The sequence below is a fragment of the Tympanuchus pallidicinctus genome, unplaced genomic scaffold (assembly GCF_026119805.1).
Source record: "Tympanuchus pallidicinctus isolate F22 unplaced genomic scaffold, pur_lepc_1.0 scaffold8, whole genome shotgun sequence".
In the NCBI taxonomy this organism is placed as follows: Eukaryota; Metazoa; Chordata; class Aves; order Galliformes; family Phasianidae; genus Tympanuchus; species Tympanuchus pallidicinctus.
This window is the reverse complement of record NW_026294802.1, coordinates 27,545,407-27,572,385: the sequence shown is the minus strand read 5'-3', so window position 1 is coordinate 27,572,385 and position 26,979 is coordinate 27,545,407. Positions and strand designations below refer to the sequence as shown.

At 43.4% G+C, this 26,979-nt stretch overlaps 1 protein-coding gene across 1 annotated transcript in view; it reads left to right on the top strand.

The window, feature by feature from the left end:
• Positions 1–10,879: 10,879 nt before the first annotated feature.
• The window catches only part of TRHDE (thyrotropin releasing hormone degrading enzyme), a 213,011-nt gene continuing 196,911 nt past the window's right edge, over positions 10,880–26,979 (top strand). Inside the window, exons 1-2 of the mRNA XM_052668324.1 lie at positions 10,880–11,796; positions 16,469–16,742. Of these exons, the coding sequence (XP_052524284.1) occupies positions 10,979–11,796; positions 16,469–16,742 (1,092 nt within the window). The 5' untranslated portion in view covers positions 10,880–10,978. The remainder of the gene's footprint in view (positions 11,797–16,468; positions 16,743–26,979) is intronic.

The following is a 26,979-nucleotide window of genomic DNA, read 5'->3' as shown; positions in this document are numbered from 1 at the left end:
TACAACCGAGGTGAGATATCAGGGGACTGACAGGGGAGTTTAAGCAGGATGAAGTGGTTGGAGCAAAAAGTGTCAGCTCTGGGGAGAATGAAGGACAAAAGGATATTCGTAAAGAAAGCACATTCGTTCCAAAGCCTCACCAGATTTAACCCTCCTTCTGCTCCTGATAAAGATGTGTTTGTGGAGCCCGCTGGCGCTTCAGCTTTACAGCAAGTTCATACACAGGGTGATAATTTACAGCATCCAGTAATTTCTGGGATGGTGTGAATGCACTGTGCCTACCCACAGCCCTGGGAGAGTTAAAGAGAGCCTTAGTTACCTCCTCCAGTTGAGATCAGGCAGCAGCTCTGCACCAGCTGCTGTGATAGATGGCATCGTGGGGCAGCAGGTGGTGAGGCTGCAGGCTGTCCTGCAGAGGTGGTGAGACACAGGCTGACAGGAGTGGTGGAAAAAGTAATGTGGGCAGGAAAACTGCCAAGGAGGGAGCTAGGAAGCTGCAAAGGAAGACAGGAGGACAGGGAGAGATGCTCTGCTGTTGCTTGTTTTGCAGCTGGCAGGAAAGAGCAACCCTGGTCATCTCTGCCTCAACCAAATGGGTGAGACAAGGGTGCCTGAGGTTGGGGTAGTGGCATGTGAGAAGGTTCAAACCCTTGCACCCACAGCAGGTGACACTAAGCCCTTCTTTGTATGTGGGGATTACCTCCCTGAAAGCATGTGGTTGGAGGGGGCTGTATGGGATGGACATGCTTGACTTCACTGCAAATGTGTGCAACATGCTTTTGCTGCCTTGGAATTCACCTTGGGGCTGTACAGAGCCCCTGGGGCTGTCTCTAAAGGCAGCACTGTGTGGCAGCACTGTGTCACTTGGTCTCACACATGGTCTTGCTGAAAAACACATTGGAGCAGCATGAAAAATCACAGGATTTAAAGCAGCTAAGCCCCCTGTGCCCATCTGGATCACAGCTTTTCCAGGTAATGTTACATCACAGATATGCAGATATTTACCACTCAGAGTTAACAAAAACAATCCAAAAGAAAGGCTCAGGTGTTTACTGAAGAAGTCTTTTCTATTCTGCAAACTTAAGTTTGCCACCTGCATAAACACATATTGGTAAAATTGGAATTTTCTAAGCTTTGGAGAGCCTTGTGTTTTGAAGAGGAACAAAACTCTGGACAGGTAAAATTATTTACATGTATAATTTTTTTCAGAAAACTGCACTGTGCAGTTTCTTTAGCAAGGGAGGTACTTGAGTGGGAGTCTGTCTGAGCAGTGGGGCAGGAAGGTGGTCAGACCCTGAGGAGTGGTGGCTCCGGGCTCTGCCATCCAGCTGGCCTGTGGGTTAGTCAGAGTGTAGGTAGGTGTATACATGCTGTTTCTAATGCAGCAGAACCTAAAACAACCTCATAGAAAGCAGACCCTTATCTGTTATGTATTTCACCAAAGCCAGCACAAGGACCTGTTCTGCTTGAACAGTGGTCCATTTTTAGGCACGTGGCCATTCCTCAATGTGACTTTCAGAGAGACAGATAGCCTCTCCATGCCTTCTGGTGCCAGGAAATACATAGGCTTAGCTGATTACTGATGCTAGCCCGGTGTATTTGAGGGTTTGGGTGGGGAAGGTGTGGTAAGAGCAGCTCAAGAGAACACGGGGCTGTTCATCTTTGGGGAAATTCCCTGAAGCTCATTGAGCAGCTTCAGTTGTGGCATGAGTGCCCATGCAGCTCCCTGCTCCCTTTCCATCTAAATAATGGCTACACCTGATCATGGGAAACTGCGTTTGTGCTGTCTTATATTCCTTCACTCATCCTGATCGTATGTCTTAGGGATGAAATCTAATTTCAGTAAAACCAAAGAGCTACCATTTAAAATGACCCCATCCTTACCAGCAAGAGTACTGATATAAGACAAGTTGATTTAGTTCCAGAGATTTTCAAGGATGACTTATTTCCTTTATAAGTTTATATTTAGGAAGAGAGAAGATAGAGGAGGCAGCCAGCTAAAGTATAGAATCTGTAACCTTAAAGTGGTTTGCTGCTTTTAATGCATATGTAGAATAAAACATAGAATGTTTTGTTTGGGGATAATAATGTAAAAGAGCTGCTTTATTGCAGCTTTCTAAGTTAAGAAAAGTGACAAAACAGGTTAGTAAAAGAAAAAAAAAATTAGGAATATCAGAAACATTTTCTGTGCCACTGCCTACATCCCCTGGCTCTTTAGTTTGTATATGTTTTTGAGAGTATCATCGGCTGAATCTGAAGCTTCTGTGTGGAAATCCACCCTGAATTTCACAGGCAAGTGTCCTGCGGTATCGAATCTGACCATCCATCTCTTCTGAAAGTGGGATTAGTGGGAGTTTACAATTATCTAGCTTTGCTTCTCACGGAAAGCTGTTGCAAAACTAATGGCAGTGAGATACAGGAGCATTTCTCTTGCGGCAAAAATCACACAAGCCAGAGCTTGCCACTTACATTTTCCGAGATAAGTTTGATGATTATCCTGTAAATTAGCATTGATTTTTTTTTCTGCAGATCCCATTACTTTCAATCTCAGAGAGATTGTTTTGTCTCCTCGCATACCTGTTATAAATGTATCGCAAACGTTTTTCCCGTTGTTCTTTCTCTTTAAGAAGCCCCCGACCCAACGCCTCCCCCTTCCACAGCCCGACTCCGGGCTCCGGGGAGCCATCGCTGTGCTTTATGGCCGGCCGACCCACAAGGTGGCACTAAAGAGAAAAGTGACAACTTGCCTAATAAAAAATGAAAACCAACGGCAAAATACCATATGCTGAATCAATATTATTTTAATTAAGAGCACGCTTCCTTTATTGTCAGTCAAATTTTTATTTCGTGAAAAAGCCTTAAAGCCAGAAGGCGGCAAAAATGGTTCATTGCCCCCATCCCACATCAAAAGTTAAGTTTTAATGAGAACGAATGAGACCCAGGCCATCGACTTATCACAGCTCCGGAATCTGGAGGAGGATAATAGTGATCAAAATTTAGTTAATTAATTTTCTTCTCTAAGGAAGAAAGGAATTCAAATGAGCTAAAAGCTGAAATCTTCTTTTCAGTCATTAGTCATGTTGGTTAGAGATACGGCACCAGCAGTTATTTGTCATCTGCTGTAGCAATGCGTTTTCTATGGGAAAGTTTTGATTGTTTAATTTTTATGATTCTGTCCTTGAGTGCTCTGGGCTCATTTTATAAACCAAGTATCTGAAATAACATGGCTCTGTGATCGTGAATTTTCTACTGATAGAAGTTAAATCTTGCTGGTTGGATAACAAGTAAGGATTTGCACTGAAAACATCTTAATCGTGAAAGTTCTGTTGAGCTCAGAGTTTAAGTGAGCACCCAGATTAGAACTTATCTGACAAGAAAGCAACAGCCGTCCCCAGCCAGGGCCGCTCCGTAGATAGCTGAAGCTTGCTACATTAATAAATTCCCAGACAGACTGGCTACTGTATTTTTATTCCTTCTGAGATGTATGCCAATGGGATTAGTGCTTGCAAGGGCGATAGGGGGCAGGAGTTCACTTGCAGATACGTACAGAACATGGTAGCAATGTATTAAGAAAAAAATCCTCAAAATGTTTCAAAGCTGTTTTTCTGTGAGGTGAGCAGCATTATTGAATACTGTGCCACTACTGGAGCCACCAAATGATCCGATGTGTTGTCATTGTATTTTGTTGCTTCATGAAATTTAAGAGCCTTTGGGAATCAAAGTGACCCACGTGTAGCTTGAAAGACTGGAACCTAGAATTACGAGGGATTTTAAACATTGGTTAAAGTTTACATGCTGCTGATGCATTAAGAATAGACCTCTCACTGGAAACAGATAAGATTTTTTTAAAACAATCAATAGCTGGTGCTCTACATTCAAAGACCTCGTTCGATTGGTTCACATTATTCACCGGATGAGAAAATACAAGCATCTATTCCTCAGAATCCCAGTAAAAGCAAACTCTGGCCAAGAGCAGCAGAGAAAAGCCTTCTGCCTGCCCAGCCAATCCCCTCCCTGTTGTAATACCTCCCCCTCTAGGACACCTCTTCAGCATGAGCTCCATTTTCAAGGCTAGCCAGAAGAGAGCCACATCTCAGCATGCACCAAAGCGCTTTGTTGGAATCAATGATAAAAGCATGGCAGCTATAAGCATGTACCGACCTGCTTCATGGAGCCCTTGTACAGAGAGCATTTGGGATCAATCAGAAATTTGGCTTAGGAAACTCCCAGTGATCCTGCAGAAGTCTGTTATTTCTTTAACAGCCCATTCTTCTTGAAGGACAGTTGCAAAGTGCATTCCCCTCAGTCGTTAAATTTATTCACTTCTTCCAAAATTGTCTCTTACTTGTACAGGACATTTGGCAAGCCAAAGACCCCCATGGCATTCGGAGTGGGAAAGTGAGGATCAGTGTGTGCATCCTCCCAGTAACCCTGGGAGCCTGTAATGGGCTATGGGTGGTGATGGAGGGGCTAAATGAATACATCTGTGTACTCACACTGTGTCAGCTGGACACAGAAGATGATCTGAGGCAGGACATGGAAAAGTACAAGGAGGGTTCTTGCATGATGAGTGGGTTCTCAGCTTGGCTGAGTCAGGAGAACATCTAACTTGGCCTCCATATTCTTTCCTTGTTAAATGGAAAATGGAATACTGAGAGAAACAAAAGACTTCAGCATGCTTATAATGTTTTACAAAGCACACTAAATACTGAGAGAAACAAGAGTTCAGCATGCTTATAATGCTTTACAAAACACATTCAACTGTTCGCACCTGATACCAGAAATCTGAACATGTATTGCAGAGTAAATGGACAAAGAACTTACCTACCTACCTATCTGTCAATCTATACATACTTCAGTGTTCTGAAATATGTTTTAATTGAAACATACCCTTGACTTGCCTTCTACCATATTCCTTGTATTTTTCAGTGAATGGTGCTGAACAACCAGGTCAGATATGATCTAGGTGGAGAAATATTGGTTCCTAAGTTAATATGGAATATCCACAGATCCTTGAGACTAAGGGGAATGGTTTGAAACTGAGACAGGGGGGATAATAGGTGGAAGTTTTCCCCTCAGTGAGTGGTGATATGCTGAAACAGGTTGCTGAAGGAGGCTGTGGATGCCCCATCCCTGGAGGCATTCAAGGCCAGGCTGGATGTGGCTCTGGGCAGCCTGGTCTGGTGACTGGTGACCCTGCACACAGCAGGGGGTTGAAACTGGATGATCATGTTGTCCTTTTCAACTCAGGCCATTCTATGATTCTATGATTCTTACTGTTAATTAATTTGAATTTACCAGCTGTAAGTGTAATGAATGAAAAAAATAAACTCTTATTTCTATACTCTGTACCCTACTACTAGCAACATATCTTTATTGAATGGGTGAAACGGAAATGGTCATAGTTGGAAAAAAAACAACTCTTCAAGAAGCTGTGTTTAAAACAGCGAGAAAACAAAATGAATTGAAATATATTTAACTAAAACTTGCTAGTGAAGAATGAGGACAGTTGTTTTCCATCTTAAATTGCTACTTAGATGAGGAAAAGGAAATGAATGGAAGAAAAAGAAGAATCAGTTGCTGAATAGACATGAGTAAATAAGAAAACTGAACATCTGGGTAAAATAAAGCATCTCAGCCATATAATACGAAAATTTAAAATAATATTCAATTCCCATATGGAAGTAGATATTTTTATCATAGAACTTAAGGTTAAAAACATTGGCTTTTAAGTAAAAAATATTTCAGGACTCAGTAGGATAGTACTGAATAGGATCAAAATGATTGAAAGAAAAAGAATTGCACAGAAGAGGATGGTGATGGTAATATGTCAAAGAACAGAGAGAAAGGGAAGCAGCAAGGGGTCACTGGGGCTGCTAGTGTGTGGTGCTGGTACGTGGGCAACGCTTCATCAGTGCCTCCTCAGCTGTTCCTTCTCACTCAGGGGGCAACTGAAGTGCAAGAGCTGATGACAGGAAAAGGAGAGAGGAGGAGAGGGATTCAGGGATGCCTTGTTTGCCTTGTGGCAAACTCCCAGTTTCTCGCGATACAGGGCTTTAGCCACAGCATAGTGCAATTCCATGCTTTTTCCTTTTCTGTCTGTTCCTTTAGAAAGGGGAAAATAAAATGTTCCCAAGCTGAAGTTGTAACTAGTCATCTGGCCATCTCTAATTATAAACTAAAGATAAATTCTGCTTAATGCCACTGGATTCAAGTAAGCAAGGCTATTTAAACAGGTGGTGTGGGGAAGGCTAGGGTACAGCTGTGAAGGAGCAGAGGAGAACAATAGAAGAAAAAGCTTGATTTCTTTGTGCTTTTAAGCCAGAACAAACCATGTGTCAGCTTGTTTTACAACCCAGAATTTTGGCTCTTTAGGCTTTTAATTAGAACGTTTTTCTCTTAGCATTTTTCTTAGTGGCAATTTTTAAACAAACAGAAGTATATTCACAGGGCAATACAATACATTAAAGAAGCCAACTTGCTGAAAATGTCTTCTGGAAAAACATAAAGGATCCAGGAAGGAAGGAGCACTGTCCCAGTTTGCTCCTTTTGGTCCACTTGTTTGGCAGTGGTGCTTCTTTTGGGAAGAGTGAGTAACTTGCAAAGCCAGCAGATTGTAGACAGCCTGTTGTGCTTGGAAACAGCCATCTCCTAACTACCATTCAGTCCCAAATACAGTAAGAAATCACTACCGCCTGGAATCTGGGTCTGTGGGAAGTGAGTAAGTAGTCCACAGTATTTCAGGAAATCACCTTATTGATGTCTTTTTGACCAACATGTTAGCAGTCTGCTTTGGCACTTAGACAGAAGGGAGGAAGAGCTGTGGATAGCCTCAACTTTGAAGTATGCAAGGAGAACCCAGCTATGACCACAGAAATGCCTGACTGAAGCTGAAAGGGTCAGTGGAACACTGACTACACTGACTGATGTGGGCTGACTCAGCCTTTTTCCCCTGAAATGCTTCCCTCTATACATTCCAGAGGGCAGTTTTTTCTGGACTTTGCACAGCATGACATTTTCTGAGACCATATATATATATTTTTTTTTTTAAAGGGGGATCAGTAAGATAAAATCTGTCAGTAAAGCTCTGATGTGCCCGGATGAATGAAGGATGGATCAACCAGGTAAAAAAAACCAGAAAAAGTTACGCAGCCTCTGAAAGCTGTAACGTGCTGCCTCTCTCTTTGGAAAAACTGTACCCAGCTGCATGATATACAGTATGGTTCTCGTTTATAGGGCTTTTCTGCCCAGACTGTAAAGTAGCATTGTGAATACCGACTGGTGTTTATGTGTGATCTTAACATAACATAAAACACATCTTTATTGGGAACCCTCATCAGATCTTTGCTGGCCATGGTATAAGCCGGTACAGAATTGGAAACTGCACTGTGTGAAGTTTATCCATGTTTCTCCTGATAATTATTTAGGGAGGGCCATCTCCACAGCAATTTGGTTAAAGTAAGACATGCTCTTTTATTTTGTACGAGTACCTGAAACCCTCTTCTATAAGCTCATAAAATGTGATTGCATACAAGATGTTGATGGCCTAGGGGAAGTTCTGAACAACTGGGAGTCATTACCACGATTTTGCTGCAAAAATGATCCATGATCTGCTGTGTTTTCCAACACTTTTCTCAGAAAGACCAAAGGAACTGCAAGCTTCAGAGCACTACCCTGGAAATCCATGCGTGCACTTACAACTGTGCAGAAATGAAAAAACAAGAATCCTTCCCAAATGTGCACAAACTGTTTTGCAAGGGCTCAATGCTTTTGTCATCTTCTGTAATGTCTCATCAGGATGGCTATACATAACAACCTGTACATGGAACTGCTTGCAGAGAGCAGCATTTGAGAACAAATTAGTAAGTTAATACCTCCCTTGACCTGTATCTCATCAAGCTGAATTTTAGAAACCCGTCATTACTAATATGAAGGAGAGGTTAATCTGGTAATGTGCAGTTTTAGAGTGATAGATGAGTCGAAGCACTGGAGCTATTTAGCACAGCACCGTGTGGCACCTTCTCAGCATAAGTCTCCGGACTGACAAGGATCCCACGGGGCTGTGAACCTCTCGCCACTCTCTTTGAGTAATGGGACCAAAGTTGGAGGTGAATATAAGCAGCCTTAACTCTGCTCACCCATGCCTTGCTTCAGTATTTTGCGAGTGCTATTTTAACTAGGCTTAAAAGGAATTAGCCTTGTGGTTTCTTACTACCATGCACCTTAAATCTTTTACAGTCTCTCTGACACCAGCTCTTCAGTTTATAGACAGCTCTTGTCAAAGCAGAGCTGTGTGACTGAATCCCTCAGCTGGTGCTGGAAGATCTCAGCCCAGAGAGTTCTGTGCTTGTTATCTGTACAGCAAGAAGGCCAGAGTGATGCTCCCATGCTGCCACAGGCAGCGTGGATCCCTCCTTACATCGGCAGAGCTGGCAAACAAGCACAGCCCCATTGCCAGGCACACAGCTCAGCAATTCGCTGAGACAGCTTCACAAAACCCTTCCTCTGTGAGATTTGTAACTCTTCACTTGTATTTAATTAAAAAATATGATTAAAAATATTTATAAGTGACACTCACACTGTTCCGTTTCATTCTAGTCCGCTCCTATTCTTGAAGCACATCTTTGACTGACTGTCTCCCTGATGGGAACAAACACAACTTAAAACCCATTGCAGAAAGCGATAGAGGGAAACACTGCCTTCTCTGCTCGTGCCTGATGCTGACAGCTGCATACAAAATCTCAGGCACTTCTTTTGTGCCCACTTTTAAAGAGTTTAATGAAACATACAGAAAGCGATATTTGAAAACCCGTAGCTTTGGATGTCAGTTTGTTTCTTTCTTTCTTTTTCCTTCTCCAAATCACATAACAATAGTTTCCTGCCTTTCTGCCTCAAACTTCAGTCAACGAATCACAAAGGCTATCTACAGATAATAACATATTTCTGTTCATCGGCCTGTTGTAACAGGTGGGCAGCTAAATAACAGCACAGTAACTGTGGCAGGTGCAATTTAAGGGGCACTGTTGGCCCTCTTTGGACATGCAAACACCATTAGCAAAAGCATCAGAGCACTTACCATTAAGGCTACTTGAAACCATCAGCCTTTGTTAGACTGAGCTGCAGGATGAAACAAAGACTAAGATCCTTCTGGGGAGAGCGTCCTATGTTCTGTCCTGTTTTATACCGGTTTGAAGGTCCGTGAGTGATTATTCATATTCTGCAACTGCGTACAAAGTCAGATAGCATTTCTAAAGGATGCAGGAGATTTGTGGCAGGCAGAGATCAGGCATCCCTTCAGAAGGGAAAATGAATACATCCCATTTCATCAAACCGTGCTGATTTGCTACACTTACAAAAGAAGTGTAGGACTTTGTTATTGCATTTTCCCCATGGAAAGTAAGGCCCTTATTCGTCAAACTAACGTACGGAAGTACATAGTGTATTCCACAGGACTGAATGCTGTAGATAAACAGGCAACTGCTCATGAGATCGGAGATAAAGAGATAAAGAAAAAAAAAAAAAAAAAAAAAAAAAAAAGGCATGGAGATAGTTTTTGAAGCATGTGAGCAAAGTAAGGAGAACAGGAGCGATGCTTTCATACATCGATCTGGATCTCCGCTTTCCAGATTAATTCTGCATTTTCACAATCCCTATCCGCAAAAGTTTGGGGGTGGGGGAGAACGTGGGAGAAGCGGGCTCAGACCGAGGCTCTCCATGCTCCCGGCCGGGGTTAAGCCGCGTGGCGGTGCTCACCCCTGGCCGCGCTGACATAATCCCCGAATGCTGCAGCTGTGAGCGGGGATGCGGCGCGGGTCGCGGGTGTGCAGGGCCGGGGGGGGAGGGTGGGAGCCGTCCTGGGGCCGCGGATCGGCGACATGAGGCTCTCGGGAAGCGCCAGCCAGCTCTTAAGGGCTGATTCTTCTCGGCATATTAATCCCTTCGATATAAGTAGGATATTTATCCTTTATCTCGGCTCCATCCCCGCGTTCGGATGACAGCGCTATTGTCGTCCAAACGTGCGTTAGGCGGCTCTTTATTAAGTCTATATAAATACGACCCAGCACCGCGTTCAATATTTACGGGGCGAGCGCGCTCTCAAGCGCACGATCGCGGGGAACCCCAAGGCTCGGGGAAGGGGGAGGCTGTGGTCGCCCAGCGCATCGTCCTCCTCCCGCCTCGGCCGGGGCTCCCCCCGCCCGCAGCCCCCCCGGAGCCGCCGTGTCACCCGGCGGGACGCCTCCCCCGTCCCCGCGCCGCCCCCTCCTCCCGCCCCCGCCCGCTCCCCCGGGGCGCCGCCGTCACCGCCGGCAGCCGGAGCAGCCGCTGAGCCGAGGGGCGGCGGGGCTTGCCCGCCTCTCCCCCTTCCCATCCCTTCCCTTCCCTCAGCCTCTCCCCGGTGCCTATATATAGCTGCCTCTGCCCGAGCCAGCCGGGAGAGCGCTCTGTACCTGCAAGAGACAGAAAAGACAAAATAAGAGCGGAGCGGCGAGGAGCGACTCTCCAGGGCCGGAGGGAGGAAGAGGAGGCGGGGGCGCCGCCGTCCGGTGCCGCCGCCCCCGGTGCCGGCCGAGCCCCGCGGGGGCGGCCCTCCCGATCTCCCTTCCATCCCCCACCGCCCTCCCTGCGCGGCGGCGCGGGGCGCGCATGGCTCAGGCGCTGCCGGGGCCGGGCGCGGAGCCCGACCCCGGCCCCGGCGGCTCGGGCTGCGCGGGAAGGAGAGCTCCGTGCGAACGGCGGCGCTAGGGGGAGCTGCCCGGCATGTGCTGAAGTGCCCCGCAGCAGCCGCACAAGTTGACGGAGCGGCCGGACGGCGCGGAGAGCCCGCAGCCGCACCCCCGAGCCCGTCCCGTCACCCCGGCCGGGGCTGAGGGCGATGTGAGCGGCGCCGCCCGGGCTCCCCCGGCTCGCTGCCTCCCATGTCTTCGGGGCCCCCTCGGGGGGCGGCGGCCCCGCGGGAGGCGGAGGCGGCGCTGCCGTAATGGCCCTGGAGGAGAAGCGGGAGAAGCGACCACCCGTCACCCCCATGATGATCGAGGAGGAGGCAGCCCTGCGCAACGGCAGCCGTGGACTGCCGCCGGGGCCCTGGGCCGAGGCGGCGGGGCCGCGACCCCGCACGACGGAGCGGCACATCGCCGTGCACAAGCGCCTGGTGCTGGGCTTCGCCGTCTCCATCCTGGCGCTGCTGGCCGTGACCATGGTGGCCGTGCTGCTCAGCGTCCGCTTCGAGGAGTGCGGCGCCGCCGCCGACGGACCCCCGCGGGCCGCCAACAACGGGAGCCTGCCGGGACTCGCGGCTGGGCAGCCCCGCGGCCGGGCCGAGCCGCGGGAGGAGACGCGGGGCGGGGAGGAGGCGGCGGAGCAGCAGCAACAGCAGGAGGAGGAGGAGGAGGAGGAGTGGCAGCGGCGGCGGGAGCTGCCGCCCTGGGCCCGGCCACGGCTGCCGCGGCACCTGAGACCGCTGCACTACAACCTGATGCTGAGCGCCTTCATGGAGAACTTCACCTTCTGCGGGGAGGTGAACGTGCAGCTGGAGGTGCGCAACGCCAGCCGCTACATCGTGCTGCACGCCCACCGCATGCACATCGAGGCGGTGCGCGTGGCCGAGGACAAGCTGGCGGGCGCCGTGCGGGTGGCACGGTCCTTCCTCTACCCCCAGACCCAGGTCCTGGTCGTCGTCCTCAACCGCAGCTTGGAAGTGCAGCGGAGTTACAACCTCAAGATCATCTACAACGCGCTCATCGAGAACGAGCTGCTGGGCTTCTTCCGCAGCTCCTACGTCCTGCACGGCGAGCGCAGGTACGGCGGGAGGAGCCCGGCGGGCGGCACGCCTCAATCCGCGCCCCTCGGCGGCGGCCCGTGCACAACTTCGGGCGGCGCGGGGCGGCGCTGCGAGTCGGGGAGGCGCCGAGGGCCGGTGCTTGAAGGGGAGGAGCTGCCGGAGTTTCTGCGGCCGGGACGGGAGAGGGGCTAGGGCTGAGGCAAGGTGGTGGTGGCACTTGGGGCCGAAGGGGTTTCTTCGCTCCCAAAGTGAACCTTTATCGGTCGATGCGGCCGAGAGGGAGGCTGAAAATTAGCCAAACAAAGTAAGTCAGTCAGGAAAAGAACGCTCGCCGGTCCAAATCCACAGCCCCTGCGTTAGAGCGTACTCTTGCGCAATGTGGTTATTGGCAGTTTTCACCAGTCTGATGTTGGAATTGCAAGTGGGATTGAAATTGCCTGAGCCGTTTGTCATTGCCACTGAAATAAAATGAAAATTTGGAAATGCACGGCTGTAGGAAAGGATGCAGATAAAACGCCTTTATCGCAGAGAAGTGAGCGAGTGGGGCAATCAGGCGTTTCTGCAGACCTGTGTAGAAATGGGCACGCAGTAAGACAAGGCTGCAGACAGCAGGGGGGATAATTCGCTTTACAAAGGCAGCAAGAAGTTGTTTAAGCAGTTACTGCTCCTGCCTGTCTAAGCTTCCTGTGGAAATAGTTGAGCTGCCTGGTAGCTGCTTCTGCTGTGACGTTTCTTCAAAGTTACTGTTCTGTGTTCTATGCCAGTGCTCCTGTTATGATTTGGAGGTTGAAAAAGAAAGAGAAAAAAGTCTGTTTTCATAGCCATCAGGAGAGTTTAAGGCACAGGAGTGGAAGGCAGTGGTGAAATGCCCTTCCCACAACTTTCTGTATCACTTCTGAGAAATGAGGCATTTTGCTTTCAGTGCAGTCGAATATAGTTATATTCAGCATGATCCTTACTGTACGGTAGTGTGGTGTTGAAATCAATGGTGGTGGTTTTTCTTTGCACCAGCTCACGTGTTTATTTTGGTAAAATGCTGTTTTTTAAAATCTGCATCAGTTCAGGGTTACGGTTTCAGATGTTTACCATGAGCATTGTTTTTCCCCTTGAACTATCAAAAAGTTAAAGACTCCCTGAGATATAAAATAAGTAATGCACATTCTAAACTACGAAACTTTTTCATTAGAAGTGCCCTCTTGTGATTTGCATTTTGATTAGTGGCCTGATTTTAATGTAACTCATGTAACCGTTTGTCGTCCTGAAACGTGGATGATTTCTGCTGTGACAGACAGCAAGGCTTCTCTTCTGCTCCCAGGGACCTTGATTTTCCAGCAGAATTTCAGCTTTCTGACGTCTTTATATTCGATTAAAATACAGAGACATTGCTGGAGGAGTAGTTGTTGTAAAAGGGTCTAAAACATCATTTTTCACTTTTGTGATACGTCAGGAGTGAGTAATGGGTTAACTGTGAAGCTTTCCAAATGTAACAGCGCCTTCATTTCATAATTCTTTTGTTCATAAAGTTAGTCCATTTACTGTGGTCTTCATAGGTGAAAGCCATAAATTAGCCTAAAGTGTTCACAGTAGCGTGAAGTACTTATTTTCTTACTGCAATCTGTGCTACTTTAATTGAAAGCTGAAATTCAAGTGATAAGCCACAAACTTATTCTTCATTATGTGCTAGAATTTGCTGATTACTGAATCAACAGACATTTAATACACAGCTCCTGTAGAGTACCATAGTAATATGCACACATAATTTAAATGAACATCCACCTTGGGCATAAATGAAAAAGAGAAGAGAATCCTATATTATTCAGACAAAACAAACAGACATATTCTTCCATCTTATCACTACTAAGATGTCAAAATAGATAGCTTGTTGAGGAAACACACGTCTTCCTTTAACAGATGAGGTGGAATTAAAATACCTGCAAATTACTGCTGTGGGGATGCTGAGCAGACAGGCTGCAAGGCTGTCATTCCCAGAAGTACAACTTTTGTGGTGATATACTTGGGAATCGGAGATAAAAATGTCAGTGCCCAGAGAAGGATCTAGAGGATGAATTACTCAACCTGCTCTTCATTTTTGGTATGGGGTAGAAGTTTTGCTTGTTGTTCTTCCTAACACTTAAGGGAATAGATAAAAATCAGAGAATGGCCTGGGTTGAAAAGGACCACAATGATCATCTAGTTCCAACCCCCCTGCTGTGTGCAGAGTTGCCAGCCACTAGACGAGGCTGCCTAGAGCCACATCCAGCCTGGCCTTGAAGCACAGACTATTTTACTCCAAGCAGTTTAGTCTTCGGGAAGAAGTTTTAAACTTTCTTTTTGTTTTACTTTATGCCACAATAAGCAAATTGGTATTTGATAGTAATGTGTGTGTTACAAACAAAACTGTTACTGGTAGCTGGTGTATTTTTAGTATGGAATATTGACCATCCAGTGTTTGCCCAGTTACGTCTGTGTGGATGTTATCTATTCCTCTGTGTGAATACAGAGGATGCAGAGGTCACTGGTGAAGAGATTGTTTCAGTGGCCTAACACCTAACAAGACTGCAGATAGGACCCTGAAAAAGTGGGGAAAATGCTCCCGTTTTTTTAGAGGGTAACAGCATAAAAACAGTATTCGCTATTTATGCATTTATGTGTATAATCTGAGCTCATTAAAACTGTTAATTGCAGCTGAAAGTTCATCATTCTGGCTTTATTAATAACAGGCTGGTACAAGTTTCCGAGTTCACTTGAAGCTGCTGTTGGTGTCTATAGCTCTTTAGCGTGTGCCTAGAATGCAGAATCAGGACCACTCGAAATACTTTGCATATAAATTAAGTTGCTTTGCTTCATTTAATTGGCTGATTTGGCGTTGTTGCACTAGTGCAAATCCACTGACAATAATGGAATTTTCCTGGATTAACACTGGAATACCTGCCATCAACTTTTTACCTTATATTGAACAACCTTATTCAGGAATATGATGTAACTAATCTGTATTTTATAGTGAAGCAAGACAAATGCAGTATGATGAATTCCTTCAATGATGATTTGCCTAATAAAGCCTTTTGTTTTAGACAAAAAAAAAAAAAAAATACAATGGTAAAACCTTCAGTGGTGGGAAAAAAAAATCCTTTTTTTTTTTTTTTTTCCTTTGAATAGATTTATGAAAGAGGTGGTTGTTTCACTTAAAACCATATCTGGTTGTCTCGAGCATGGATGCTCTATAGCGAGATAAATGCAACATTTCAAGAAGTTTTTCTTCATGAATTTTATAAAATAATGCTAGCAATATTTCTAAAACCCAAGAAGTTTTAGAAAAAAATAATTATCCTTAAAGGTTTCCTGATTATTTACTTATATTTCTCCCTCAGGGTTTGAGAGCATCAGATATTACTGAATACAGAATATGATACCATTATTTGTACTGTAGAGTAATGCTCGTGGACTGATGAATAATGAGTGCCACCACTTTCATTTTTATCAAATGTGTCCACCTGCTCTCTTCCTCCAGAGGAGTAACAGATGATTATTCGACCTCTAAAATTGTGGCAAATGTTTACCAGCTATCTAAAATTGCATGGTGATTTCCACTGATGAAATCTTAAAAATTGAGACATGATTCAATACTTCTCCAAAAGCCTTCATATTTGGTTATGTAGTTTAGCTGTAGTCATTTTCTTGCCCTCTGTGCTTCAGAGAATATTCCTATTGAACACTGCACTTCAGCCTTTTAAATGCAGCTCCTTTCTGCATAGTGATCATCATATGTGGGGTTTTGTCAGAATGGTGTAAGTTTGGAGAAAGTCTCTACTTGCAAAGTTTCCTTTTCAGTATCTGCATTAACATCTGCTTAGTTCCAAAGAAAATGATCGCTGTTATTAATAATAATTGTTATTATAATTAAATTAAACTATTGAGCTTTCCCATTTTATACAATGGCTTGGTGTCTTCAGAAATCTTTGAGTATTTTGCCGTGTGAACTGATACGTATTTGTTCTCAATAAAATATACCACATAAGAAAGGCACCTTTGAAAAAAGGTAAACTACTCCATGCTTGTGTAATTATTTGGTTGTATTTGTGATTTTGCAAAGATCCCTGAATATATATATATTTTTTTTGTGACTATATGCAATAGCAATACTGCTGTGTTTTAGCACAGCGTGTCTGAGACCTGTCCACTTGCAGAGAAGTAATCGGCAGTGGAAAACAACAACCCCCCTGAGTACACTGTGTGGGTGTAAGTTCTAATGTCCAACGAAAGGCAGTGTGTGCTGTCAGTATCTCAGGGCAGAGTGAGCTCCCCAAAGGCTACTAAATCCTGGCTTTAACTGAGGCCGTGCTTGTTTCTGACCGATATTGGCAAACTTTTTTTCACATACAGAACAAAACTTCTGTGAGATCCGGAAGTCTGATAGAAGGAGATTATTTAACCTCGGCGTGATGCCAGCAAATTTGTACAAAATTTATAGGCCATTACTTTATATTGATTGTGTTACAGTACAGGTAGTAAGAATTCACATCAAGAAAGGCCACAATGATAAAGCAGTGTTCAGTGCTGTATGCTTGTACTGTTACATTTGTTGTTGTTAAACCACAATAGTCAAGCAATGTCTGATTTACTATGCCCATTAATAGAGTGCTGGTCACAGACAGTAACTGCCGCGATGTCTTTTGTTTGCTTCTTTTCCAGGTTTCTTGGTGTTACACAGTTCTCTCCTACTCATGCCAGAAAAGCCTTTCCTTGCTTTGATGAGCCCATCTACAAGGCCACTTTCAAAATCAGCATCAAGCATCAGGCAACTTATATATCTTTGTCCAACATGCCAGTTGAAACATCTGTTTTTGAAGAAGACGGGTGGGTTACAGATCACTTTTCACAAACCCCTCTGATGTCCACATATTACCTGGCTTGGGCAGTGTGCAATTTTACATACCGGGAAACCATCACCAAGAGTGGAGTAGTTGTAAGTATTTCTGATGTTGTACCAGACACGTTTTGCTACTTTGAAAATCTCTTTTTTTTGCAAGGGATCATAACATCAAGTACTTAAAGAGTTTCTTGCTTAGCGTTCCTAAAATTTGCCAGCTCATTCAATGTTAGTGTGCATTGTTTGGAGCATTTTCTAAAAGTTTACCTGATTTTTATTATTTTTTTTTAATTTCTCCCTGTATGGGAACTGCTGAGTCACAGCCTGAACCTCTGATTGACCACCTGAGGTGAGCCATGAGCCAGCCAGAGGAGCACAGGTGAAGGCAATTCAGCTGTGCTGCCGGAAGGGGTGGAGCCTGGCTGCACCCCTCCTAGACCTATTGAAGAGCTGACTGCCAGTGGGGAAGGATCTCGTTTGGAGATCCCTCCTTCTGGTGTTCTGTGGGTGAACCCAGCATAAGGGTAAGCCTTCCATTTATTGTCTTTTGTTATCATAGTCCACTTCTCCTAACTCTCTTGTTTGTTTTGTGGTTGTAACGTCTTGATATCCATTGATTATACACTCCCTAATGCTTTTTTAATTGTTAAGTTTATTAAGTTTTGTTGTCTGTTGAAATTTTAAACTTTCAGGTATCCTTTTCAATTCACTTTTATTTCCTTAGTATGTTTTCTCTTGCTTCAATACCAGTGTTTGTGGTGCAGTAATATGGAAGGGTGGTTAGTCTCCTTCTTTTAATATTGACATTCCCGTGGTGTGCTGTGTGCTAGCTTGAGAGGCTGCTTACGTATTTTATCTCAGAACTTGTTTAGAAGCAGAACTTTATGTCCTATCAGCTTCATGAAGTGCAGTTCCATGTTTGTGGAAGCACTGACTTTCTGGAGCTGTTGTTTCCAAGTTCAGCATGATTCCAGTTATGCTGTGGAGGGGGGGGAAAAAAAAAGAAAAAAGGGAAATCCTTTATTTATATCAGTTTTGTTTTTGTTTACAAATATCAAGCACAGAACTGTATAACAAGCTAAAACATACATGAGAAATGCTGTCAGCTTAATAGAATATTTCACAGTGCTGTCATCTTGATTTTTCAGGTGTATGTTCAGAGAAACACTTCCTTTTTAGTTTCTGTGAATAACAAAATTGATCTACTTTTGGAAGCTGAGGGCTAGGCTGGAGTTCTAGCTTTGTGCCTGAGCAAAGTGCATTTTTACCTTTATGCTTCTACAAATGCTCAATTACTTGTGCTGTAGTTTGGTGCCATAAAGAAGAACTGCCTGCCTCCTTACTGTTGTTGATCGAGACATGGAATGTATCCATAATTGCTTTTAGCAAGTTTGAGCTTTGAGCTGCTGCAGAGGGAGCTGATCTCACCTCCTCTCAGCCAGAAGTTTTCTTTACTTTCTTGTGCCAGTGCTCACCTCTGCACAGCCCGATGCAGTTCTGAGAACTGACCTGAAAAGATAAATGAAAATGTGTGAATGTGTTTTCAGGCAGATCAGTTCTTTGATCCATCTTTTTGTGTGACTGCCTGAGATCTAGGATTCAAGGCTGTGGTAAGATGAAGGAGTTTAGACCCAGCCCTCTTTGTTGGTGGCTTTCACTTGGGTCATACTGAAATCATGAGGAAATCAGCATCTGAGATTATTTTGTCTGAGTAATGTAATGATGTTGGAAATTCAGAGCCTGTACTTACAGTTCCACTGGTTGCTTGTGATGGCTGCACTGCTTGTGTAGCTCAATGTTACTGAAAGAGGAAGGCTCCTAGCTCTGCTTCTTCAGGCTGGGACCAGCTGCTCCTCCCTGTGCAACAGCTCTGTGCTAGCCGAACAATTAGTTGAGTTGATTTCACTTACAAGCTTGAAGAAATGAAACTTCTCTCTCTCTCTCTCTCTCTATTTTTTTTTCCTTCTTTTTTAGCAAGGATATTTCTCTGTCAGTTCAGTGAGTTAATCTAGAAAAAGATTGCATAAGTGCCCGTGCAAAAAAAAAATGTAAGAAGGCAGAATGGTGGAGCTGATGCCTGCTTCTTAGTGCTGCTACCTTCAGATTGATTGTCTGTAGAAGAAGCATTGCTCTTGGGATGAGTAATTGGTTGCCTCAGGCTGTTGTAATAGTTGCAAGACTGACCTAAGTAGAACAGGCTGAGATTTCAGGCCATTTCTTTCTCCTTATCAATCAGTACTGAAACAGACTTCTGTCCAGGTTGGAGTTGATGATCTTCATTGTAATCCTTCCTGGTGAAGGATTTGGTTTTAAGCTCAGAACAATGTCATATTTTTCTGCTTCAGAAAACAGCAGTTACTTGTGTTTCTCCTGTAACTTCTCTAAGATGGAAGTTTTTGATATATGCTGTCTTATGTTCCTTGTTCTCTAATACAATGTATTATTTGCAAGTTCAGCATGTACTACTGTATTATCTCTGGCATGTCCTCTACACATCTTTAAGAAAAAACAAAACAGTTGTAAGCTGTTCAATTTTCAGCACGTAAACAAATATGTGCAATGTGAAGAATGAGCTTCAGGACCATCAATTTGAAAGATACATCCTATTTCCTCTTTATTTTCTTATGGTGTTCACAGCTCATAACTTGTAAGCTTCTGCTACTTGAGCATGTATAATATCTTGAAGACAGAAGCATACTCATGTGATATAGACACTAACTATTACTTTCTTATGGTCTCAAAGACAACATCCAAGTATTTATTTCATGATGACTGCAGTGGTCTTAGTTATGTTTGAGTCTCTTGCTCAGCAAATTTAGGACATGTTTACTCTACGACCTTGAGCGTACCACCGCACAGAACTTTGTCAGCAGTTGCTGCAAATCAGTAGGCAGTTTTTGGCAAAGACATGAAAACTAGAAGCCTGTATAGATTGAGATAATCTCGTATCTTTGCTCAGATTTGTTGAAAGAATACCTTGTGTTAACATATGGTGAACAGCTTAGAGCTGGCTTTGTTGATATGAATTGCTGAGGTAAGCCATCACTTTGTGGCTTTTATACTGTAACCCCAGGTGTCTGTGTCTATTATCTAGGTAAATTTTTGAAATTTGACCTCCTGGTGCAGGCAAGTCTAAACTTCTTGGTCCCCTCTGAAGCTGTTTGGGCGCTAAAATTCACTTGTTCCAGTATTCTTGGCAAGTGAACATAAATATATGATGAAACAAAGTTAGCTTCTAAAAATAAATGAATGTTCAAGAAAATTAACCCAACCTCTGTGGTGAAACATTTTGATGTGTATTGATTGGATGGTCATAGCCACAGGATTGTGGTCAATAGCTCTATGTCCAGGTGGAGGATAGTCATGAATGGTGTCCCCCAGACACACTGCATGACCTGTGCTCTTCAACATCTTTATCAGAAGCATAGACAGTGGAATCAAGTGCACCTTCAGCAAGTTTGATAATGACACCAAGCAGAGGGGTGTGGCTGACACAACAGGAGGAAAGGACGTCATCTAGATAGACCTGGACAGGCTCAAAAGTTAGTAATAAATAATAAAGTTTAACAAGACCAAATGTAAGGTGTTGCACTTGGGTCTAGGCAATTCCAGATGTGAGTACAGACTGGGAGAAGAAGACACGGAGAGCATCCCTGCAGAGAAGGTCTTATGGGTCTTGATGGTCAAAAAGCTGGACATGAGCCAGCAGTGTGCTCTTGCAGCCTGGGAGGCCAACAGTATCTTAGGATGCATCGAAAGAGGGGTGGCCAGCAAGGTGAGGGAGGTGATTGTCCCACTCTGCTTTGCCCTTCTGAAGTCTTAGCAGGAATACTGCATTTAGGTCTGGCACCCCAGGCACAGTAAGAATGCGGAGCTATTGGAGCAGGTCCAGAGAAGGCCACAGAGATAATCAAGTGACTGGAGTACCTCTCCTATGAAGAGAGGTTGAGGGATTTGGACTTATTTAACTCGAAGAAGAGAAAGCTTTGGGGAGATACCATTTCAGCCTTCCAGTAGCTGTAGGGAGTTTACAGGCAGGAGAAGGACAACTTTTTAACATGATCTGATAGTGATAGGTCAAGGGGGAATGACTTTAAACTGAAAGAGGGGAGATTTAGGTTAGATGTTAGGAATAAATTTTTTACTCAGAAGGTAGTGAAGCGCTAGAACAGGTTGCTCTGAGAGGTTCTGGATGCTCACATTCCTGGAGGTGTTCAAGGCCAGGTTGGACGGAATCCTGGACAGCCTGATCTAGAGGTTGGCAATCCTGACTATGGCAGGGGGGTTAGAACTAGATGGAGAGGTACCCTCCAATCTATATCACTCTACGGTTAAGGGGCCTTTCTTCTATTAATGGGATGTATATTACTTTATGGATCTCTGAAAGACTGCAGCTTGTGTGTACTTCTGTTTTTTGTACTTTCACAAATTTGATTTTGGTTCACAAGGTTTAGAGGGGCTCAGGGGAAGTATCCTTTCAGATTTTGACAGTACTCTAATGCTTAAAATCTTCTCTCTCTCCTGGGTGACCACTCTTAGTAAACTGCTGTGGTCAAGGGTGGATAAACTTTTTAAGGAGTAAACAAAACAGTGAGTTTAAAAGCAGGTTTGTTCTTAAAAAAGATTAACTTCTGGCTGTTCAGTTTTTCTCAAAGAATGGCATTGACCTCAAAATTAATTTTAATTCATGCATGATATTCAAATACATACCAAGTTAAAAGTAGAAACTGACTTGGAAAACTGAGCTAGCCAATCAAATAATAATATTGATATATCCTATATTATTCTTGCAGACATGGAGACTTATATTTCATGCTCTACTATTAATTTGAAAGAGGAATTAAGACAAGTAGTGCTTTTGTAGGAGCACAGTTCAGTGGCTGTGAATCATTCCCATAACTCTTTAGACTGTATGGGTCTGATCACAATCCCTTCCAGAGCAGGTAATTTAAAAGCAGAATTGCCTTCTTATGTGCATTACAAGACTATAATTTGTTGCTCAGATTCATCTGGGATTACAGGGGATGATTCAAATCGTTGGAACTGCCTTTGTGTTTGAGCACAGCTTGATTCCTGTAGAAGAGACTGTGGTGTACGTACCTGTGCTGCTGTGGACTAAGAAGCAGAGCAGTTCTACCAGGATGCTCCCTGAGGTAATCTTATGTTGAGGGAGCAGGAATATCCTTACAAGCAGGTTTAGCTGATCTCTGATGGCTCTGTACTGCACGGCATCTGTGCCAGCTGTAGTCAGTGAAACTCGTGGAATCTGTTTATTGTTACTTTTGCACAGTAAAATAATCCCAAGGAATTCACATACCTTCACGTGATTGCTAGCTTTTACTCATACACTGTGTTTCCTTATCATACCTCATACGTATGTTCTTTGTCAGTAATTCTTAAAAGCAATATATTGCTGGCTGTATTGTAACATCTGTCACACCGCCTCTGTGTCTCTTTCCTTCTCTGTTGTCTCTATTTGTCTTTCCCATTCATCAGGCCTTTGCCTCATTTTTCCCCTATCTGGATTGGTATTTACTCTACTTCATGTTTAGCAGTGCTTCTATTCTTCAAACCCTCTGTTTCTCATTGTTCCTTTGTCAGGTGGACATGGAAACTTACTATCTCCTTCACCTCTGTCTCAGGTTATTTTTCTTCCTTGCTTTTCTTTGCTTATTCTTTCAGTTAGTAGAAGGAGTGAACGCTCAGGGACAAAGTCTATCAGTGGAGATGAATGCATTGCTGGGAAGAGATGTTTCATGGAGATTCATCTTCTATCATTCTCTCAGTGTGGATGGGATGTGGAGATAACTACAGAAATGAAGAAACAACTTGCAGCTTTAAAGTGTATCAAGTGTATCTCTTGTCAGAGCAAATATCTGCTAGAAAGGAAAAGTATGTGGAAAGGAGTGGTTTCAGGAAAAGATCTAGGTGAGCAGGTTAGAAGAATGTTGCAGGCAGTGCTGGAGGTGGTGAGAATGAGGAATAGTATTAGAAAGCGGCTAGCTGAAAATGTGGTGATGAATGGGAGGAAGAATGTTGATGGAGGACAGTGCTGTAAGAATTTTGTGTGGTTTCTCTTTGGCTGCTCCTCTTCCAAAATGGTGGCAGTGTGGGTTTGGCAGCAGGATTGGCAGCATGTGAGACAACCCAGAGGTTGGTCAGCTGTGTGGGACAAGACCTTCACTGGGTATCTGAATCCATACACAATACATCTTGAGGAAAGCTATAGTTCTGGGTTGGTCTTGGTTTTATTTTTATTAAACATTACTGCACAGTCATTAGGGCTGAGTATTTTGTCATGATACTGAGAAAGACCTTGAAGCTAAGAAAGATCTTATGAGAAGAGTTATACCAGAATAAGGGCAACTGTTATTGCACTGATGTTATTTTGTTATTACTTTTTCTAAGGCATAATCAGATCACAAGCTCTGGGTTACTACAGATCTTAATTCTGTGCTTTTGTGTAGCTTAGTCTTAGCCTGACCAGTGGAAAGGAGCTGTGAAAAATTTGGCTAAAGGAAAAATAAGATAATTACTGCTTCCATAGTGCTAACTAGCTTCCAGAGAACCTGAATCAATGTCTCTGCACTGAATTCTGTAAGGATTGTGTTTGCGGGACTCCCTCGATTTGACTTGGCATCACTTAAATACAGAGAGAGATCTTAAAATGGGATCAGTGCACTGATAGTCACTTGGTTCTGCTGATGTAAAAAGTAATTTTTACCTGGGAAGGGTTAGTGAATGGAGTTGCATCAGTAGATATAGGTTATAGTCAGCCAGCATCACACGAGGATTGTTAGTTTAGGTTCAGCTCCACATGATATAACTCTGTACTCATGCTTGTGTCAGGAGGGTTGGAATCACAGTCACGCTTCTGACCATTCATGAGATGCTGGAGAGCTAGGCTGGGTATTTCCTTATCTGCAGTACCTGCAGTCTGGGCGATCAGTCTGGTAAGACCGGAGAGCTGACTTTCATTAATAGTCAGAAAAAAATAGGAAAATCAGGTTGAATAACTTTCTCCCCAGCGGATTCTGTCATTTGTTAGATGCTAAAAAAAACCCCCATCAGTTCTCTCTAAAATAAATTCATGCTTATTGTACATCCTAGCCTGTAGATTTCAGCAGATTATTCTGCATTTGAAAAATGTATTAATGCCTGTATATAATAGCAGTAATGACCTCAAGACCAGGCATTTTCTGTCAGTTAATGACTGCCTGGGTTAAAGGCCTGAGGCTTTGCCTTAGGCCCTCTCTTCTGCTGCTGGTTATTAACTACCAGCAAACAGTCTCTACATCAGTTATTATTTATTAATCAGTATTGATGCAATTATACACCAGATAGTTCTTTGTGAATGAGCAAATTGGTTACAGCAGACTGATTTAGCTATCAAAAATAGAATTAGTTCTCAATTACATTTAAGTTTTCTTTCTCTGCAGCCTGAGATTCGCCTGGCTTCAGAGTTGAGCCTTATTTTCTGAACCTACCTATGTGTAAAAAGTAACTTTTGTTAGCCCACCACTCACCACTGGGAGGCCACACATGTATCTGATAAACAGATAGCAGCTAATGCAGAGAGCACTGGACATATTTCTAAAGCCTGACGCTGACTCTGTGTTTAATCTTTGTATGCCCTGAAATGCTGATATGATAGTGATATCATGATACTCATTCATTATTTTTTTTTTGTCATTACTAATATCCTACCCTTGTATCCCTCAAATAGCTTTCATCAACAGGTTAAAAAAAAAAAAAAGTAAAGCATCACAGTAAAGCAAGTCACAAAAAATGTGTTTGGAGGTAGGAGTCTTGAGCTAGAAAAACACACAGATATGAACAGATACTTTGTGCTCTCTTTTACTTGTATGAAATTTTCTCTGTAGTAACATCAGTAAAGGTTAGTTCTGCACATGCTTTTCTACTCAGTTCAGTGCTTATTACTGTGAATTGTTTTAGTTAGTTGGGAAGCTCTAGTACAATAGGAATCCACAGAAACTGTAGCCTTTCCAGGTTCATCACATCAATATGTTTGCCTATTCTCCTTTTTGCATATTGAAAATGACTTTGGTTTATTAATTTTTAAGTACTGTAGCTACAAAATATGCCACAAACAAACAAAAACCTATGTAATCAGCATCTGTGCCAGGCAATCTGTTAAAAACATAAATTGCAAACTTGCAGTCCATTGTTATTGATTTCTGTTTAATTTGCAAGTCGAATGCCCTAGGAAAATACTGTGTGTATATATATATTTATATATGTATATATAGTGCTTACTGCTCTAAAAAAAACAACTCATGGTCAGCACTTGTAGTACATGCAATATTTAAATGTGATATTTATTTCATTAACAAATTCAGCTACATGCCACAAATAATATTATTGAGTTGCAAAGCTTGAGTTTGGAATTTTTTAACTTTTTAATTTTAATTTTTTGCTAAGAAGATCAGGTATCTTGTGGTAGTGTTGTACTTCGTATGTACAGCAAAAAGACTTAATTGAAAAGCACAAATTAGTTTCTTAATTCATGGCTAATTCATAGCCTTGCAGTAATAAGGAGAGGAGGGAGAAGTAGTTCATGTGATTGCTCTTGTAACAGGCATCATCCTAGGAGCTTGATTGCAATTCAGTACCTTCAAGAGCATTGCTTTATCTAGGGTCTGTTCTGGCTAATGGAAGGAAATGTTGAGGACTCTCGGTACTTTCCACTGCTGTCCCTTGCTTATAGGAATAGTCCAAAGTTTCTGTGGTTCCTTACATTTCCCAAATTATAAACAAGAGAAGCAAGGAGATGGAGGAGGAAAGACCATTTTCTTTTCATGTCCTCATGAGCATATGCTTGGTAGCAGGTACTGTGTGAAGCCTGAGCACTCTAGCTGTTCTTTGCTCTGTATGAGTTTTTTCCATGTCTCCTTATGCCTCTTATATTCTGCTGTCATATGTGACTTCATTAACTTATTCATTAAGGTCTCTGTTCTTGTCGTCAGCATGAATTCTTCTGACATCCATCAAAGCAGTAAGACTGTTAGTGTGTCGTTCTAAGAGTCATAATCTTTCTGGAGATGCAAAAATGAAGGTCCAAATAATCTGTAGGATCTCACTGCAGGACGGCATAAAGGTGCATGCATTCCAGCTTCAGCCTGAGCATCTGTCAGTCAAGCCAGTGTTATCCTGTATACTCACCATAGTAGCTGTTCTCTGGAGTGAAAATGGATTACTGAGGCAGGTGTCTTAGTTGACATCTTGTTGAGTGACATATACAGCATTTGTGAAGGAGGAGAGTGATGTGTACTTTTATTTATTTATAGACCAGACTCTCCTCCAGGGTTTAGCTAAGTTTTAAATGTATTTTTTTCATATAGAAACCAGAAATTTAGCCTATTTATTTCCAGTTTTTATAGCCAGTGGTGGGAAAATAACCACTCATTTCAGAGATTGATAACTCTTGCCAGTCTAACCTCTAATTTTCTGACAGTCAAGTGTCTGCGATGTTTACTTTCTAGGTTTGCCTTCTACCTGCTTTTTTTTTTTTTTTTCTTCCCCCCTCCCCCTCCCCCCCTTTGCTGCCTGGAGTGTGGAAAAATCTCTCTGGTTTGTGATGTTATGCCCATAAAGGACCCAGTCAGTAAATTTGATTTTACATAAAGGTGTCCGTAGTGTTAACAGAACTCTTTGATTCTTCCAGTTGGGTACTTTGACAATTCTGATACCTGTTTGGAGGATTTTTATCAGATGCCACAGTGGCAGGGCTTCATAGTGAGAGCAGAGTTGGAGCAGGCTGGCTGCAGTGGTTTGTGTTTTTTTCCCTTGCTATTTTCTAAGGGAGTCATTTGCATGGGCTGAGCTCTGCCACTGTGGGAATAGCTGTGGTGACTCCTGCCTGCCTTGTAGATGGTTGGTTTAATTCTTGAGTCTGTTACATCTCGTGGCTGCTGAATAGGTAGAGTACAGCATGCAGCCCCTTCCCCTGGCACTGTTCTTGAACAGTGGGATGAGGACAGGTGGCAGAGAACCAGCTGCATTGGCTTGGTTCCATCAAATGATGCCCTTAGGAAATCCTCGATTGCTCCTTTCTGGCAGCTTTCTGGCTGCTCTGTGCTGTTGAGACATAGCAAGAGCAGTGAGAGATGAAAACTGAGTCCGTTATCTTCTTACTTGGAACAGCATAATTTGAAAGCAGATTATATTTCTCTTTGAAGGGTAAGTGACCTAATGTGTATTAAAAAAGTTATCCCACAGTGGATTATCCTGAAAAATATTTAGCGGCACGTTTTGTTTAACAGCGTGCAGCAGAGCTGTATGGCTGTTTAGGACAGGACGTGAAGGCTAATGC